The 17,198-nt window shown below is 45.0% G+C and overlaps 1 protein-coding gene across 3 annotated transcripts in view; it reads left to right on the top strand.

The window, feature by feature from the left end:
- Nucleotides 1-17,198, top strand: part of ZZEF1 (zinc finger ZZ-type and EF-hand domain containing 1) — a 3,309,810-nt gene that overhangs the window by 2,936,208 nt on the left and 356,404 nt on the right. For all 3 annotated transcript variants that reach the window (XM_069614719.1, XM_069614718.1, XM_069614717.1), the window contains exon 47: nucleotides 4,356-4,491. In XM_069614719.1, the coding sequence (XP_069470820.1) occupies nucleotides 4,356-4,491 (136 nt within the window). The remainder of the gene's footprint in view (nucleotides 1-4,355; nucleotides 4,492-17,198) is intronic.

Genomic DNA, 17,198 nt, shown 5'->3' with positions numbered 1-17,198 from the left:
AATAAGAACCCTCAGAAGAGGGTCATATTAAATGCATTAATGTGATAACTCCTGTGCCAAGTGTATAATTCAGAATCTCTTTGAGTTTAAGAACTTTACATTTCCTGACTGTGTGTGTTTAATCATGTTGATGAGCACATGAACGTGGGCATGTCTGTCTTTTAGCGCTGAGACACGGCCTAGGGTGAGTTTTTACATGAGTTTTTACATGAGTGACTGATGACCAGGGGTCTGTTTTCACAGCCTCAAACGAGGTGGAAAGAAGAGACTAGTGGTCACGCCTTTTCATAGGCAATCAAGACAGAGTGCCTGGTGTGCACTAGAGCGCAAGAATCCCAGTGGTCCCTGATTTGACCACTTCTGGTCAATATGCACAGAGCCCATCTTCCCATTAGTGGGTTGGGTGTGAGCACTCGCCTGACTGTGGATATGAGGAGGGGTCCTGCATTTATTCCAGCCAACCAGCAACAGGTTATAACCGATCTGCAGACAGAACCAAGTATCCTGAAGAGCCGAGCAGAACCAAGGACGATCCTGCAATGCTCTGAAGAGGGCTGGCACCCGAATCCAGTTGTGTGTAAGGAATTTTACCTAGGCCCGTGCTTCTCTGATTTTCGTTTCCTAAAGCATGAGAAATGGGCTCTGCATTGTACCTTTTTACATGGTACGCTTTGGCTAGGACAATGCTAGACTTAGTGCTACCAAGCACACTACATTTTGGCACTGACAGTTCAGATGCACTAGGTTCCACACACTATATCACAAAATAAGCAGACCATACATTAGCAAACTACACATGGTTTTCACCTTAATGCTCTCTGGCATGTTATCATCTCTTTGCAAAATAGGATTAAAAAAACATAGAGAACACATCAACGTTGCATTTCATAACACTTGCCAGAGATGGGAAAAACAAGATCTAAATGCAGCTTAGCAAAATGCAGTTATCATAACCTGATAGGGTATTTATAATCATAGTACACTGGCATAGACTTTCTCAATTTCCAACCAACACAATAGTTCCCCTTTGGCGCACAGCGAACCTGGCTTATATTTTAGAAAACCTGGCAGAACACACACATTTTTATAGGCAACCCCGAAATGCTTCAGCAGGCCTACAACTCCCACTGCCCAACAAATGATTAACTGCACACAGAAAAGAAAGACATCTGTTGAATGAATAGGAGTTGGGTTTTTCCTCCCTCGTGCCTATCTGGCATTTCACTTATTAGAATAATATTACCTCTAATGGGTATTTCTCTTTATTTTGTCACTTATGCTTACTGAGAGTTAAACATCGCTTTCTCTCCCGCTCACCACTGCCAGCGCTCAACCATCTCCCTCCTTCCTGCACTGGCACAGCTACCGCTTTCCCCACAGACTGCAGCACACCACAGCCAGCCAGCGCCCAATCTCGCTCAAATTTTCCTTTTTTTTTTCTTATTTTGTTCCTTCTTCTCCCATTCAATCTTTTTCTCCCTCTGACACTCCTCCTTCCCTAGCTTATAAGCCTCCTCTTCACATCCCTCTTCTCCTATATCCCGTATGGATTCTTTACTTCTTTTAGCCTCTGTTCTGGAATGCCACTCCCATGCCATCTACCCAATACCCCAGTAACTTTCCAAAACCCTTTGTGTGTAACCTTTATAGAACACTCTTTCTCAAACCCAGATAAAGCTACAACATTTCATCCTTTGTTGTTTCCTGAACGAACAAAGGGCTGTTCTTGTGACTGCATTCTCATTTCGCTCTGCCTCACATTTATCACACTGCATATCAACTTTTAATTTGTGCATTTATTTCTCTAATCCAATGTTGCAATGCAAGTTAATGCACCCCAGCCTGCAGCTGTGCTTGGGCCTAAATCCCAGTCTAATTACTAATTAATTTAGTTTGTTATGGTTAGATGTTTGTGGATTAGTACTTAGTAATGTTAATTGCTATTAGCCTACACTACACTGCTCTGAGCTAACTCCCAAATCATATCAGCACTAAGTCACACACCTAGCACGACATTAGCATCGTTTTTGCATAGTGCACCTAACCACAAATGAATTCCGTGGCTCTGCTAATGGGGGAGAGGTCCTGCATTCATTCCAGCAGATCAGCAACAGGTCAGAACTGACCTGCAGACGGAACCAAGTATCCTGAAAAGCTGAGCATAACCAAGGATGATCCTGAGACGCACTGAAGACGGCTGACACCTGAATCCTGTTGTTGTCCCGGTGGAACCATGCTTTGCGCTTTATCTCAGAAGACCTGCAAAGGTGCTTCGAACCTTTGGAGTGGTGGGAACAATCGGTCTCAAAGTCTACTGGTAACCCTGCAAGTGAGCCCGTTCAGAAGTGTTCCTGGGTCATCCAGTGGACTGTCCATCTTAATCCTTGGTTGCTGCATAGGAGCGTCGCCATTTGGACCAAAGGCTTTAGGAAATCCTGGCTTATCCAACAAAGCACTCCTCTGCCGAATTTCGTCTCGGCACGTTTGGGTCACGAGATAGGAGGCTGTGTCATACTGCGAGAGTTTTGTGCCGCAGTGTCATTGTGCGACAGTGATGGTCACTGAAGGTGGTTTTCCTGTGTTCTTTCTTGAGCACTGAGACCTGCTGCATTGGTGATTTCTTTGTTCGTCATCCAAATCTAGAGTTACAGCTCCTGTCCAAAACCAGACCTGTATCCACACCCGCTGCATCTGGAAGCTGAACTGAGGGTGGGATTCCGAACCTCGTATGACCACCTCTAGCTAGACCAAAAACGAGCTAAGGGCAGTGAGTAGTGAAGTGACTTACTGGTGGCCTTTGTTAATCCAAATGCATTTACCTGTGCAAGGTTATTTTCGCCTTCTCTTTGGCTTGGGGAGTATTCACTTCCTAAAGCCCTCTAAAATTCGGGAACAGCTTTGTTCATTGTACCAAATCCTCTCCTTACTCTCGGAACCTGTTTAACCCCTTCAGAATTCTTCCCCTAACTTTTTCCTGCTCCCTAAAAAGTACTTTGTGAACTTAATGCACACTTGAGCGCTTTTATGCACGCATTGACCATTGAGCACAAGGCTCCATTGATCTTCGGGCTGGGCTTATAAAGTTAGGAGTTCCATCTCTGAAGACTGTGCTATAAAAGTTATTCACCCTTTTCCCTTACAGGTATTGATGGAGTTATTACCTTTCTCGCACTGAAGTCAGTGAGTGTATATATATTGCATAGTGTGTTGCTTGTGTGGTTTTTAACTATTGCATTTTATTGATCGTTGTGCTGTTATTGGACCTATAATAAATAGTATAGTTTTGTATACTACTGTCTAATTGTAATTCCTGATGTTCCACTGTGTGTGCTCATTGGAGACAAGTGATCATTTAGCTTTGCCTGCTCTCCAAGTTACACTGAATTGGTATGGCTATCTTCCCTGAAGTGTCCCCTGTTCATCTAACAGGGGTAGCCTCCTAAACATCTGTCTACCAGGCCAGAGTTTAGAAATCCATTCTAACAATTGGCACCAACAGGTCTACATTTTCGTTGTGCCAGATAATGTATTTTATACCTTGGTCTTCATTTGGAGCATTTAGATGAGTCCAGTTATGGAATCTACATCTCTTAGCCAGAAGAAGATAGAAATTCAAGAATGTATACAATCATCTACATACTTTACCAAAAATACTAAACCTGCATTCAGAGGGGGTTAGCTGAATGTGCACTCCTGTAATAGCATCTAAAGTAGCCCAAACATCAGTCCAGAATCTTCGTAGTCGGGGGTATGACCATAACACATTATGTTTCACTGGTTAAACCGTGGCTGTCGCATTAGAGAATTTCTTTTTTTTGGTCATTTCACAGAGGCATGACCATTAAAGGCCAGTCTCAGTGAAATGCGCTCCCAGCAACTGCGTGGTTGTTGAGAGCCTGTCGTACATTAATGTTGGGAGTTTGCTCTAAAGGGGCTGGAGAGCCCATATCTGTGCCACTGCCCAGCCCTACTGAAATGCGAAAGTCACCTTTGGGGAATAAGTTTACCTGTGCATTTCTAAAAATAGCGCAAATGAAACAAGTGCATTCTCTGCACTTCATTAATTTGCACTATTTTTGTGAATCTACCCCACTGATTTTGACAGTGTTCATATTTAAAATTTAGAATAATCACCTGCTCAAATGTTTTAATTATTTAAAAGATATTATGCTATATATTCCTAATTTTTTTAAAGGAATCTTGTGTGTGTTTGTTTCTTGGATTAACCGCAGGAAATGTTAGATTGTGCTGGTTCTGAATGCCTGCTGAAGGCATGCCCTGCAGTGTTACGGTGGTGCAGTTGTTATAGCACTGGGTTTGATGAATTGCTTAACTTTTCAACTATTGTTTCAAAGGTTTGATGGAGACGTCATCACAACAGATGAGAGAATACGGACATTGGCCCAAAAATGGCAACCAAACAAGCGGTTAAGATCAGAAGAGCTTATTTCAAAAGCAGTGGATACAGATATGATCATCTTACCATCTCTGGTATGTTTTTCTGAAACTATATTTGAGCAACTAACTGTGAACCGACCCCACCTCAAGATAAGGTGATCAGCACAATACTAAGACTGCTATTGTTCAAAAATGAATTCATTTTATTTCTATACAGAGAATCTTACATCGCTGAGGCTACCTTGGCTATGAACAGTATGTGCAGAAAATAGATGATAACAAAGAAACATAAGACAAACAGTAAGAGAATTGCAAGAAAATACATGAGCGACATAAAGCCTCAAACATAATACCACGGTGATGGCAAAACAGAAGGGTAAAATTTGGTTTGACGGGGACTAGAGACAACAGTTAGTTTGAGCAATAGAAGTATCTGAGGAATCTGTATAAAATGTCACTGACCCAGAACCCCTGCAAGGTAGTGGAATGCGGCTAAACTGGCCATCCACTGGGCCAAATAATGTTTTGTGACCATAGTGGTGGGTGAAAACAGATAATTTAGGTAGTTCAATGAAAACTAAGGGTATTTTGGTAGGATAGAATGTCTAGCATGGCTTTTCAGACCGTAGATACTGTGTCTGAAGCCTGCTAAAATCTCCACTCAGGCTTCACCCTGTCCCCCAGCTCCATGTCTCAAAAGAAAAGAGTTCATTGTGGTTCTTGCACAGTCCATCAGTACTCAGCTGCATTGTGCACCACTAGAGGTGGACTTGTTCTCTCACTCTTAGAACCACAGTAGTCCCAACCATATTCAAAGCACTTGTCATTTTCTACCACAACAGTCATCCCTGCTCTGCTCCGTGTTCTGACTTGGTTTGCCTCAGCTAGCACTCGGCTACATTTCATATTTCACTTAATGGCTTTCTATGGATGCATGATCATGAAAACCAAATAAGTTAATTTTCAACAAATTTTTGGAAATGATTGCACCGCCGACCGGATCGGAAAGCTTCTGCAAAATATGCAATCACATTACCCACCAGCCAACAACTTCCAGTTCCTGTTTTCAAATGGATTCCTTCCTCTAATGGAGTCCTTATCTATGATAATCCTATCTACAGTACAGATGTTCTTCAGAAACATTTCCTGCACCAGGCGGTACAGCACAGCTGTGCGTCGGCTCAGTCAGATGCCTCTACGCACCCCGCACCAGATATGATGACTGAGCCAGTATATATTGAGGCGCCGTGCACCGTGACTTCAGTTCCTTTTCTCCACTCACTCTGTTTGCTATTTGGGAACACGCTTGTTGAACTTTAAGAATTCTTCTCTGTGCCATGCCTGCTCCTTCAAAGACATCAGGCATCAAACCCTGTGTGGATTGTGGCTGGCAGATGTTGTCTTGCATCTGACCCAGATTTGACTCTATTGCTTGGGCAAAGATCATGACACCCATGATGAAGGGTTGTGCCTGTCCATGCAGCTGAAGGTCCTCCAGGAAAGTGTGGCAAAGATCTTCACTTTTGTCCACAAGACGAAAGGCAAAGATCTAAACTTTTGTTCACAAGACGAAAGGGGAGGCTTCTACTTCGAAGTTGCACAGTGCAGAATGCCATTCCAAAGCGAGGCTGACTCCACGGAAAGAGAAGGAAAAGTTCAAGAAGAAACATCATTGGAAGAGGTCCCGCTCCCGAGCAATTCACACCAACATTCTTCCTCTAAGAAGAAGAGCCACCTCTCCAAGGATTGCATGGAGAGACTGGCTCGAGTACCTTTTTCAACCCAGTCCTGCAGCCAAGGCGCTGGCTGCTTCGACCTTGGTGTCTTTGGCTCTGGCAACAGTGCTGTCAACTTTGGCACCGATGGGTCCCCCCACGTCTGTTGCAACAGGCATGGTACCCGCTGGCGACCACTCCTGCATGCCTATGGGCTTGGGCCTGGATCCACAGACAGCCAAGGTTCCTCTGCACTGACAAACCTTCAGGCATCATTTCAGCACTGGGACCAGCTTCGTCGTCAGCACCAATCAGCATAGGGGCTCCTCAGGAATAGGTCCCTCTCCTTATTAACGCTTTCATGTCCAGGATTTATAACATCTATGACACAGTAGGTGACTAGGCACCGCTTGGATTAGAAACCCTTGCTTTCTAGGGAGGAGAGTTTTCACAGAGGATGTGCTGGGGTCGGCCGAGGACCTACAGGTTGCCAGTATACTTGTTACTTCCTCTGAGATGGCCATTCTGTCAGCTCCCACCTCTGCTAAGCCTCAAGCCGCATGATTGCTATGGTTGCCGATACTTGTGGTATTTCTGCTCCATCCAGAACTAAGTTTTAGTATGAACTGTGATATTCTGGACAATGCCCCCAAGAAAGAGATGCTCCTGTCCTTCAATGAGGCAGTGGAGGCTCCAGTGGTGGAGATGTGGGAGATGCCTGCTTCTGCTCCCGCAGTTGACAGTGACCTGGCAAAGAAACACTGTTCTGCTCTGTCGTATCCAGCGTTTCTATCCTCTCATGCTTCTCTGGTTAGTTTGATGGTTCAGGCCATGATGGCTAACCTGAAGACCTTCAACATCGCTTAAACCTGACAGGAAGAGTAAGAAACACAATGCCGTGGGGAAGAAGGGGTTTGCATCGGGCAGTCTTGCCCTACGTGTTGTGAATGCCTATTGTGCTCTGGCAAAGTTCTCCTTCTTGGTCTGCTGTGGCCGATGCGGCTGAACACATACCTAGAGAGAGAACACTGGAAGGCTTTATGGCCTTTGTCTCTGATGGTAGCGAGGCTTCCTGCCAAATATCGCGACTGGATGCTGCAGATTGTGTGGGCGGGTCCTTGGCTACACGTACGGTGGTCAGATGTCACTCATGATTGGGGACGTCCGGTTTTGCGCCCGATATCCAAGCCAAACATTTGGACATGTCCTTCAATGGCCAGAATCATTTTGGAGCCCAGGTTGATTGGCACTGTGAGGGGTGAGAAATGCGAGACGGAAACAAAGGTATCGTTTTCTCACAAGTTGCCATTTTATTAGATCAAAATGGGTGAGATAAACGCCTATATTTCCCTAGCCTAACAAGGATAGCCCTGCCTAGAAAACTAAAACTAAAGAAAAATGACCTAGTGTCCTAAAAGTCTCTGACCCTCACACTAATACACACAACACAATTATACAAGGGATATTTTGCAGTTTCAATTCAGGAATACCTTGAGCAAAGTTTGGATTCACTAGAGTCCTGTGTAATAACAAAATTTCATTCAACGTAGCACAAAAAGTATTTTCCATTCAATGTATCCTTCCACTTGGCAAAGTAAATGTCTCGTTAACAAATGCTTGTTTTAATTTAAAGCAACTGTTATGTTCCAATCTCCTGCTTGGCAAAATAAATGTCTCCTCCAAAACACAAGCTTATAAACCAACACAATTGTTCTCTTTCAAATGTCAAGTAATTATTAGCCCATCACACTTCTTCAATGGAAACATTTTTGTCAGGATCCCAAAGCAATTACCTCTGGTAAAGCTACAGTTCCTCAAGATAAGGTGATGAAAGTTATTTTCCAACAGATCTTCTACCACAACCACCGTGCTGTAAATCATTGTCTTCTTTCCTGGTATACTCGTCTGCCAGGACTAAGTACTATTGGTCCCTTTCCTGGTTTACTCGCCTGTCAGGACCAAAACTCCTACAACTACAGTGGTGTTGAGTGGTAATGCTTGTTGCAAGATTCCCCACACTAGTATCATATGAGAGAAGATTTGAACAAAATAATAACTGCTTCTCTTCATAGTCTCTTCCCCAGATCAGTATTCCATTAATGGGAAGTTGTGCCCTTGTTGTCTCTGTATTACTCTTCTCTTCTATAGCCTTTTGGCTGTTGACAATGCAGGTTGCAAGTTTCTCCCCATTGACGTCTCATATAAAGAGGGTTGTGCTCCTGCAGCCTTTGTATTACTCTCATACAACCTCTTGGATGCTGACAATGCCGGTTACAATTATCTCCCAATTGGTATTCCTTATCAGGAGAGTTGCGCCCTGGCCACCCTTGTATCATTCTTCAGCAACCTCTTGGCTTCTGGTAATGCGAGTTACAATTATTCCCCGATTGGCTTCCCTTATCAAGATAGTTGCGCCCTGGCTGCCTTATTACAGTTGTTCGGTATTCAAAATCAATAGTTTCAATGAATTATTTTTCAGGGCGCCCCGCGGTCATCTGGCATCTCAGGCCAACTCACCGGTCTTTCTTTTCATCTACTTTTGACTCGTGGGCTCTGCAGCGGATCTCGTCGGGTCTGTCTGGACTGCTGCCAGCTCAGATATGACAGTCGCGTCCTTCAGGGGAGATCTGACCGTGAGATCTACGGTACTGCTTCTTTACTGGAGCGGTTCACAGTGTGTTGGGAGCTTGTTTCCCACATGGCGCAGCTTTCCCCATTGTCCTTACAGCTGCGCCTTCTCTGCACAGCCAAGTGTCTTCTCCCGTGTTGGCCTCAGCTGGTGCTTCTGCTGCCTTCACAGCATCTCCCACATTCAGTCCTACTGCTGCCTCTGCTACTCCATCAGCATCTCCTACTCTTTTCACATGAAACTCATTCCTACATTTAAATGTATCTCATGTGCTTCACACCACACCAACTAGATAGTTCTTTAAGCAATGGTACCTTTAATATTCATCAACTCTGAGTCCTCTTCCTCATCCCACTACTACAGGCAGTATGGTTTCTGAAGTCCATAACGTTTTTGTTCTTTTTATATTTAGTTAACTTAAGCTAATTTGTTAACTGAGATTTGTCAAATTCATGGGAGGTTGTGAAAAGAGCTTGTGATTTACCCTTGGTTGAAGGACCTCTACATAAGGCAGATTCATAACAATTTGAGCCTGTTATATTTACTTCCTGAACCCCCAATGTACCAATTTTATACTGTCTAGCAGACTTTTCATAGTCTGTGCTTTGGGTAGTTCAAGCAGAGGGACTCGTGCATTGACAGCATGCTGTTAAGTATTTGGGTATTATGGGAATCTCGTTCTCAAAGGAGGATGAATACTGCTTCCCTCCTCGCGGAGTCACCACTTCCCCTTAACAACCGTCTCCTCTGATGTCATCCTCCCTCATGTTACCACCCTCAGGGTTAGGATCAGGTAGCGACTGCCTTCACCTGGCCACATGGGAGGAGACTTTAGGGTAGGGTTTAGTGATGACTCCACAGAAAAGGCCCAGTAATCAAAAGACACAGCTAAATCCTTGGGGCCAGCCGTGTAGCAGCCCTATGCGCTGTCAACCAGAATAGGTTTTTTTTTGTACCTTCTCTGCCTATGTCCCAAGAGGTCTGTGTCAGTCTGCCTCAGGAAGACTCCAGGGCAGGCGCTTCCAGAGAGGTGGAGGTAGTGGTGTCCAGAGAGGAAGTGCAGCTACAGCTAACGTCCCTTTCACGCCGCAGAGCGCAAAACCTCAGTGACTGAGTCTGCCACTTAACGTTGATGGAGAGGAGGCTTTCCCTGTTCAGCTGGGAATGGTCAAGGAGCACATCCAACGCTTGGGCCTTCAGGTCATTCAGCAGGGGATATTTCCTCAGATTCATGTGGACCATAGCCTTGAAGCCACCACCCTGACTCCGGATCCCATCCTCCTATAGGAGATCCGTCAGCTTCTTTCTTAGAGTATGAATGAGCTGGTACGACGCTCAGAACACAGTAGGGGGATGCATTCCACCTATTTTCTGGTGCTGAAGAAGAACTGAGGCTTTCGTCCAATTCTGGATCTGCGGCTGCTGATTTTGTATGGTTACTCTTGCCCAGATCTAGCAAGCCCTCGACCTACAGGATTAGTTGGTATCACTGGACTTTCAGGATGCCTACTTCCACTTACTGATTCATCAGAAAAACAGGAAGCACCTAAGGTTTGTGGTGGGCCAACATCACTACCATTTCAGAGTTTTGCTGTCTGTCTTTCTTTAACTCCAAGAGTTTTTGCCAAGCAGGTAGCATTAGTGGCGGCTTGCCTCACGAGGGAGTGCATTAATGTCTTTTCCCTACCTGAACAACTCGCTCGCCCATGCTCGCTCACTGGGTCTAGTGTCTGAGCACCTTCTCCGCACATACACTCTATAGCACATCCTGTGCTTTTCACTGAACTTAAAAAAAGTCTCAGGTTTCGCCGTCATAGTCTCTCAGATTTATCAGAGCAGTCTTGGACACTCGCCTCAATAGGGTTCGGGAGGATAGCTCAGCGGCAACATGCTCGCCTTGGAAGCAAGACGACACGGAGCAACACAGGTTCGATCCCCGGGTCCGTGCTTAGAAATCTCTGGGTATTAAGCGCGTTATAAATATCATATCACATATCATTCCCGCCCGAGGAGCGAGTGGCTAACATCTTTCCGATGGTCTATGTCCTCCAATCCCAGCCACACTCCCGGCCAAGGCTTTCCTGTGCCATATGGGCCTCATGGCCTCCTGCATCCTAGTGGTGCCAGAGCCAAGGCTGTGCATGAGATCACTTCAGGGGCTTCCCTGTTGCCAATAGTCGCAGTTTCAGGGCCACATGTCAAACCTTTCACAGGTCTCGGAACAGGTGGCTCAGGATCTTGTGTGCTGGGACGTGCAAGACAATTTTCGGAGAGTTTATTTCGCCAACCTTGGCCCTAGTTGGTGTTGGTCACAGACCTATCTCTGACTGGTTGGGGTGCTCACCTGTTGGATCTGACTGTGAGCGGACTGTGGTCTCCTGTGTCGTGTTAGGAGCACATTGTCAGAATCACTAGTATGTCTCACCTGTGTTTTCTTTTGTGATGTCTTGCTGATTGTCTTTCCTTGACGAATCTTTTGTGTAGACCGGGTCTCATGAAGATGGGGGCGAGCATCCCCAGACGCCACCCTGCCTGTAAGGTGTTGCTCAGGCTAGGTAACTTCTGGAGAGACTGCCAAATTGCACAGGCAAAAAACCTTCCTGAGGGAAGAAAAAACCTGTATGCAGGTGTCGACTCCTAAAGATTGGCGATCCAATTTCTGAAAGTTAATATGCAAATGTCCTAGCAGCGTTGAAGAATGGAGGATGAATATTCCAGCAACTTAGACGAAAGTGTGTAAGAAAAAAGGAAGAGTGGCAATAATGCTGGCACCAGGAAGGAGGAATAACAAGAGTAAGGTAAGCAAGGCAAAGATGGAGTAAAGAGGTAAGAATCAAGGGAAGTGCTGAGCAAGGTAAGAAAAGCATCACCGAGCGTTGAGACGCAAGTCCTCCATGTCGGCGTTCTTAATAAGTAAACACGAGCCGCGATCAGCAGCCAGCGTGTGTTTCCCCAGAACACTAGAGCGCTTCTTTATGGAGCAGCAACGCGCCATGTTGGAAGGCAAAATGGCGCTTGAGAATCTCAGTCACAGCTTCCAGGAGGACCACAATGACCACGGCCTGAATTTCATCACACACATCAACTTGGATCTGAGGGCGATCAGGCTTGTCCTGGTTGCCTTCCTTGCCTCTGTGAAATGCAAGATTGTACTGATCCTGACGGACTACACAGTGGCCATGCACTACCTCAACAAACAAGGTGGTGTGGGGTCCTTGCATCTGTGCAGAGAAGCAATGCGACTGCGGTGGTGGGCTCTGGAGAAGAGCGTCTCTCTGATGGTGGCTCATCTGGCCAGAAGAGAGAATGTCACAGCGTATGCCTTGAGCAGACAGACTTTGAACTCCCACAAGCGGGAGCCGTGTTCATGAAGTTCTGGAGGAGATCTCCTTTTTGGAGAACTCCTCAAGTGGACCTCTTTGCTTCCAGTGTGAACACGAAGTGTGAGTTGTTCTACTCCAGGGAATTTACTCGTCAGGGAGCCCTGGAGGATGCACTGATGGTCGAGTGGACGTTCTACCTCCTTTATGCATTCCCGCAGATTCCTGTCATTCCGCTTCTTTTACGTAGATTGTATCTGTTCAGAACCACGTTGAGCCTCATCTCTCTGGACTGGGCCCAGAGGGTTATCCGGAGTTGCTGGACATGTCCATCTGCCCTTCCTGGTGCCTTCCAAGGAGAGTAGGCTTGCTCTCCGAATGGGAGTGGCGGGTCCTCCACGCGATCCTCAGTAGCCTCATACTTAATGCTTGTCTACTGAGAGGCTGAGACACAAGGAGTGGGACTTGTCGGACGAAGATGCACTCCTCTCTGCTTGTAGGCCCGCGACTGAGTCTATTTATGCCGGCAGATGAAGTACATTTTAGACTTAGTATTGGGAGAGGGTTATGGACACTTTATCCTCTCTATTAACCACCATTTGGGATTTTTTGTTGTCTTTGGCCCAAGGTGGCCTGCAGATTAGCACCGTTAAGGGATTCCTCAAAGCTATTTTGGTTTTCAAGAGCTCGACGTGAGAGGGCTTGTTCTTCACAATCCCCACTGTCGTGCAGTTCTTGCATGGTTTGTCTAACCAGTTTCCGCCTCACCAGTTGGTTTTCCTGACGTGGAATTTATACGTAGTTTTGACATTTCTTATTGAAGCTCCATTTGAGCCTCTTCATCCATGTTCTATTAGACTGCTCACCCTTAAGGTCATTTTCCAGGTTGCCATCACTTCTGCGAGACGGGTGAGTGAGCTTCAGGCATTATCTGTTAAACCACCCTACTTTTTTCGAAGGAGAAGGTGACTTTGAGAGTGTATCGGACAGAGCTGCGCTACGCCCCCTGGTGGCAGAAAAGTTTCTGAAGAACATCTGTGCTGTAGATCGGATTATCGTAGTTGAGGAATCCGTGGGAGGAATATCCGTCAAAAACATTATTACAGAGAGCTAAGTAATGTGTTCTTTCCACCTATTACCACAATGAAGGGAGGTCCTCTGGCATCCCCACCTGTTTGAGCTTTGCCCTCTTTCATTGCTACCTCCCCTTCACCAAAGAGCCATTTTTTATCTTTCTATTTTACCAGTCATTCCTGTTCATGGCAGTGGCTACTGGTTTCAAGCAATAGATTGGATGCGGTAGGCAATTCTCTGTAGGTTATCCTTAAAAAGCTGCATGTCCTGTCTGTGAAATGTCCATCTGGGTTGCTCCTCTATTTTTCTGCCCTGGAATTCAGCTGATGTCGCTGAAAACTACTCTCATCTCCATGCTGAAGAAAGGGCCCATAATGAATGCCACTTTGGGCTTTGTGAAGAAAGGGAGACCTATACAACTTTCTGTCCAAATCTATGTGCGACCTGGTGCAGTATCACATTTGACAAATCTACCGGGTACCGGTAAGGCCGTCACCACCTCAGTTCCATGTCCTTCTACCATCCATTTAGGAGTGAGGCACTCCGGAACTATACTTTTGGGAGTACCTCTTCATGGCAAATCAGACAGCAAGACTGGGCTTGCGGTACCAGATGGCCTTTTCATACCTGATAACGTTGAGACAGTAACACATAGGGTTGTCTCAGCCTTGGTACTTCCCAGCACAGGAATGGGAAGCACTGGGGCAATCATACTAATTGGACACAATCTCCCAAGAAGTTTATCGGTCTTAGTACAAATCCATTCTTTTGGCAGTCATCTCTCACTTCCTCCAGGGTTCCTGTACCTCAGTACCAGGGAGGCATAAGTAGGAAAAAAACAGCAAACGCAATCTTTTTGCCTCTATGACCAGTCATTTTGCAGTCCATTTACACATTTTGTTTAGCGTGCCTTTTGAGGATTTGCTTTTGGTACCAAATACAGACAGTTTGCCTTCTGTAACAAGCCCTTCTGAAACCATTCATTAAACAGATTCTCAGGTCCACCACTTCCAAGATTTTTTTGCACTACAGTTGCATGTAATTATACTCCAGAACCTCAATTTTCATCAGATCCAGGCCCACTTTCTGCAGACAAAGGTTCAGGTGCCAATATCTTTCAGTTCTATGTGATAATGTCGTGGCCGAAAATGCTGCAGTTTCTAAATTCATTTTTCCAGTCATTTATATGTGGGGGGAGACCCCCACAGCCTCCCATTATCCCCTTAAAAAAATATATATATATATATCCCTAACACCCCCCCCACACAAAAAAGCATGGAAAAATGCATTTTTAAAAATCAGCTTTTTCTGCCGCAGCTTTTTTGCTGCAAGATTATCACTGGATTCATATTCACAACACATTTTATCATTTTATCACATGTAAAGGCCAAGGGATCAAGATAAACTGAAAACGGGTTTGAAGTTCTCAAGCCCTTCCCTCTCTCCTTTAGCTCAGGACCGCCTAATGACTCCTCTGCCTCTGAGTAAATATAGCGTCCCAGACACTTTTTCTTGGTGTGTAATGCAGGTTGCCTCGGAACTCACCAATAATAATTACAAAAGTAATCCAAAAAAGAAGTGTACACCAAGCAAGAAGTAACACAATTTATTGTGGGCCAATGCACAGCTGCGAAAGCAAAATTCACACAGAATGCCAAACAGAACTGCATGAAAAGCTGTGTCAAAGATACGCCCCTAAGACAAGAGATTTCATAATCATTTAAACTAATTAGCATCAAAGCACAATGCAACATTATGTTAGTCCTCCATGTGAGGTTGATTGGTAGTGCTACGTCATTCCCCTATAGTGGAACATACGTAATCTTGAAATGATTGGGTCCTGCAACCTTGCCACACAACCCTCAACGACCTCTGTGACATCACAGTCCAACCCACAATTCTCACAGCAATAGTGCCAAACCATTGAGACATTTGAGATGACCAGCAGATCTTTATTCATCTGCCACCGGTCATCTCCATCCATTTCTCATGAGAATATTGTCGATGATGACACTGGAGGAGCTTTGAGCCACTGACAACTTATCATTTTGATGTTGCATTTTAAGAACTCTTTGAACCTCTTCAGGGGCCCACATGTGCCAAGGGGCAATTTGAAACCACCATGGGGCACTTTGAAACCATCAGTAGACCTGTTTCCTAAACTAAGTTGCTGAATTATACAATGATTGCACATTCACTGTCTTTCAATGGCACCCACAAGCTTAGCTCCCTGACCTCGAAAGTATCGGGAGCTGTTCATTTCTCACTGTATGATCCTGGAAACATGTCATTTGCAATGTGCTGTCTGCTTCTGCAGCTACTAAGCATGTTAATAAAATGTGAATATCTTTCTAGTGAAAAGCATACTCTGAGGCCTGTTTACAGTGCCTGTGTCTAATGTTAAGCCCTGTAAACTTACCTGTAACCCATCTGTATCTGTTATTTACTTGAAGCACAATTTTTTAGGGCATTCTTCAGCCTAGTGCATAGAACTGTTTGGCTATCAACAAAGACCCCTCCCATCTTAGTGGGCTAGACACGCAGCTGATAAAATCTTGCCTTTTTACTGTGCTGAACTTGATTTTTTTACCTCATTATTCCCATCTTTTATTGATCTATCAATAACTAACACTTATCCTTCTCCCATTCCCCACTGTGCTGCTCTCTTTTTAGGGATCCATACTCTTTAGTCTGCTCATGTCACCTTCATCTTCTTCCCAGTCTTCCAATGATCACTTTATCAGCATACACCCCTGCCCATCCTCATTGCATGAAATCCAATAGCCATAATAGTTCTCTAGATCTCCTGGTGGTATTGTAACCCAGTCAACTTAATCAACTTTTTCACCCTTGGTTAGTTTGTTAATGGGCATAGTTTTTATCATTAACCCTATCAACATTCAGGAGCAACATAATTGTTCCTCTCCATTTGTTAGTAAAGAGTCTCAAAATACTTTTGCCAATGCAGAAGGTGACGAGCATGAGGACCAGCGCAGGGACAGTCACTCGAAATACTCCTGAGAGCCAAGCAGGCACCCATGCAAAAATGGTGTCCAGCCCATTGTTCGATTGCACTCCATTAGCTTACTTTGTCATCTTCTCATGCAGTGTCTGAGTTCAGCTATCAATGAAATACAATGTTGCATTTGATTCTTCTCCGTCAGGCACTACGGTATAACAGCTGCTCCATATCTTGGCACAAACTCCTCCCTCTATGGCATTGAAAAGGTCCAACACATACCATGCTAATAAACGTAGTGCCCTCAGCTCTTCCTTTACCGCGTTTAGGCCCTTTGCTGTTGAATTGGCCAGTTGCAGTAACTCATACCTGGGGAGTTGTAGCCACTTGGCTTTCGCAGCAGTTTGCACACCTAAAGAGATTAAGAAAGTGGTTGCCTTGGAAAACAGTCGAAACTGAACAGGAATTGCTGCCAGATATTCTGCTCAATTCTCGGAACAATAGTTCTTTGCTCTCCTTTTTCTGTTTAGCACTCCTCGCATTGTTTACTTGTTGTCTCTCTGCGCCACATTTTTCATCAGCACCACTGACTGCTCCTTTAACAAAAGCCCCATGTTGTTGCTTCAGTGAACTACCAGTGCAGGTCTGTGTAGTGTAACAATCGGACAAACCCCACTACCATCAGGAGGAAGCAGGGCATAGGCCTTCGATCTGCATGGCCACCCTCCTCATCACCTTGGCACAGCCAGTGTTAGTTGCCAAATGGATGGTCCCACTGGATCTGAAATACAGAGGGAATCGTTAAAGCTCTTTATGTAAACTGATTGATGAGTTTCACCTATCCAAGTCAATGAATGTACATACTTCCCCAAACTGCTTTGCAGCTGTTGTTGACTTTGGACACCACATCTTGTTCAAATTCTACCAGAACTTCAGCACGACATTGCATGATTATCCCCTCGCATTGGTGACCATACCACACAACACCACACCACACATTCTATTCTCATCAATGGTCTTGTGTGACACCAGGAGATACTATGTCCCTCTTTATCTACACACTGCAGTCATTTGTGTTCACTAATTGTTTGCCCCCCACTTTA

The sequence above is a fragment of the Ambystoma mexicanum genome, chromosome 9, assembly GCF_040938575.1.
Source record: "Ambystoma mexicanum isolate Mex_15411 chromosome 9, UKY_AmexF1_1, whole genome shotgun sequence".
Lineage (NCBI taxonomy): Eukaryota > Metazoa > Chordata > Amphibia > Caudata > Ambystomatidae > Ambystoma > Ambystoma mexicanum.
The sequence above is the reverse complement of the archived record's forward strand: the minus strand, read 5'-3'. Positions and strand labels throughout refer to the sequence as shown.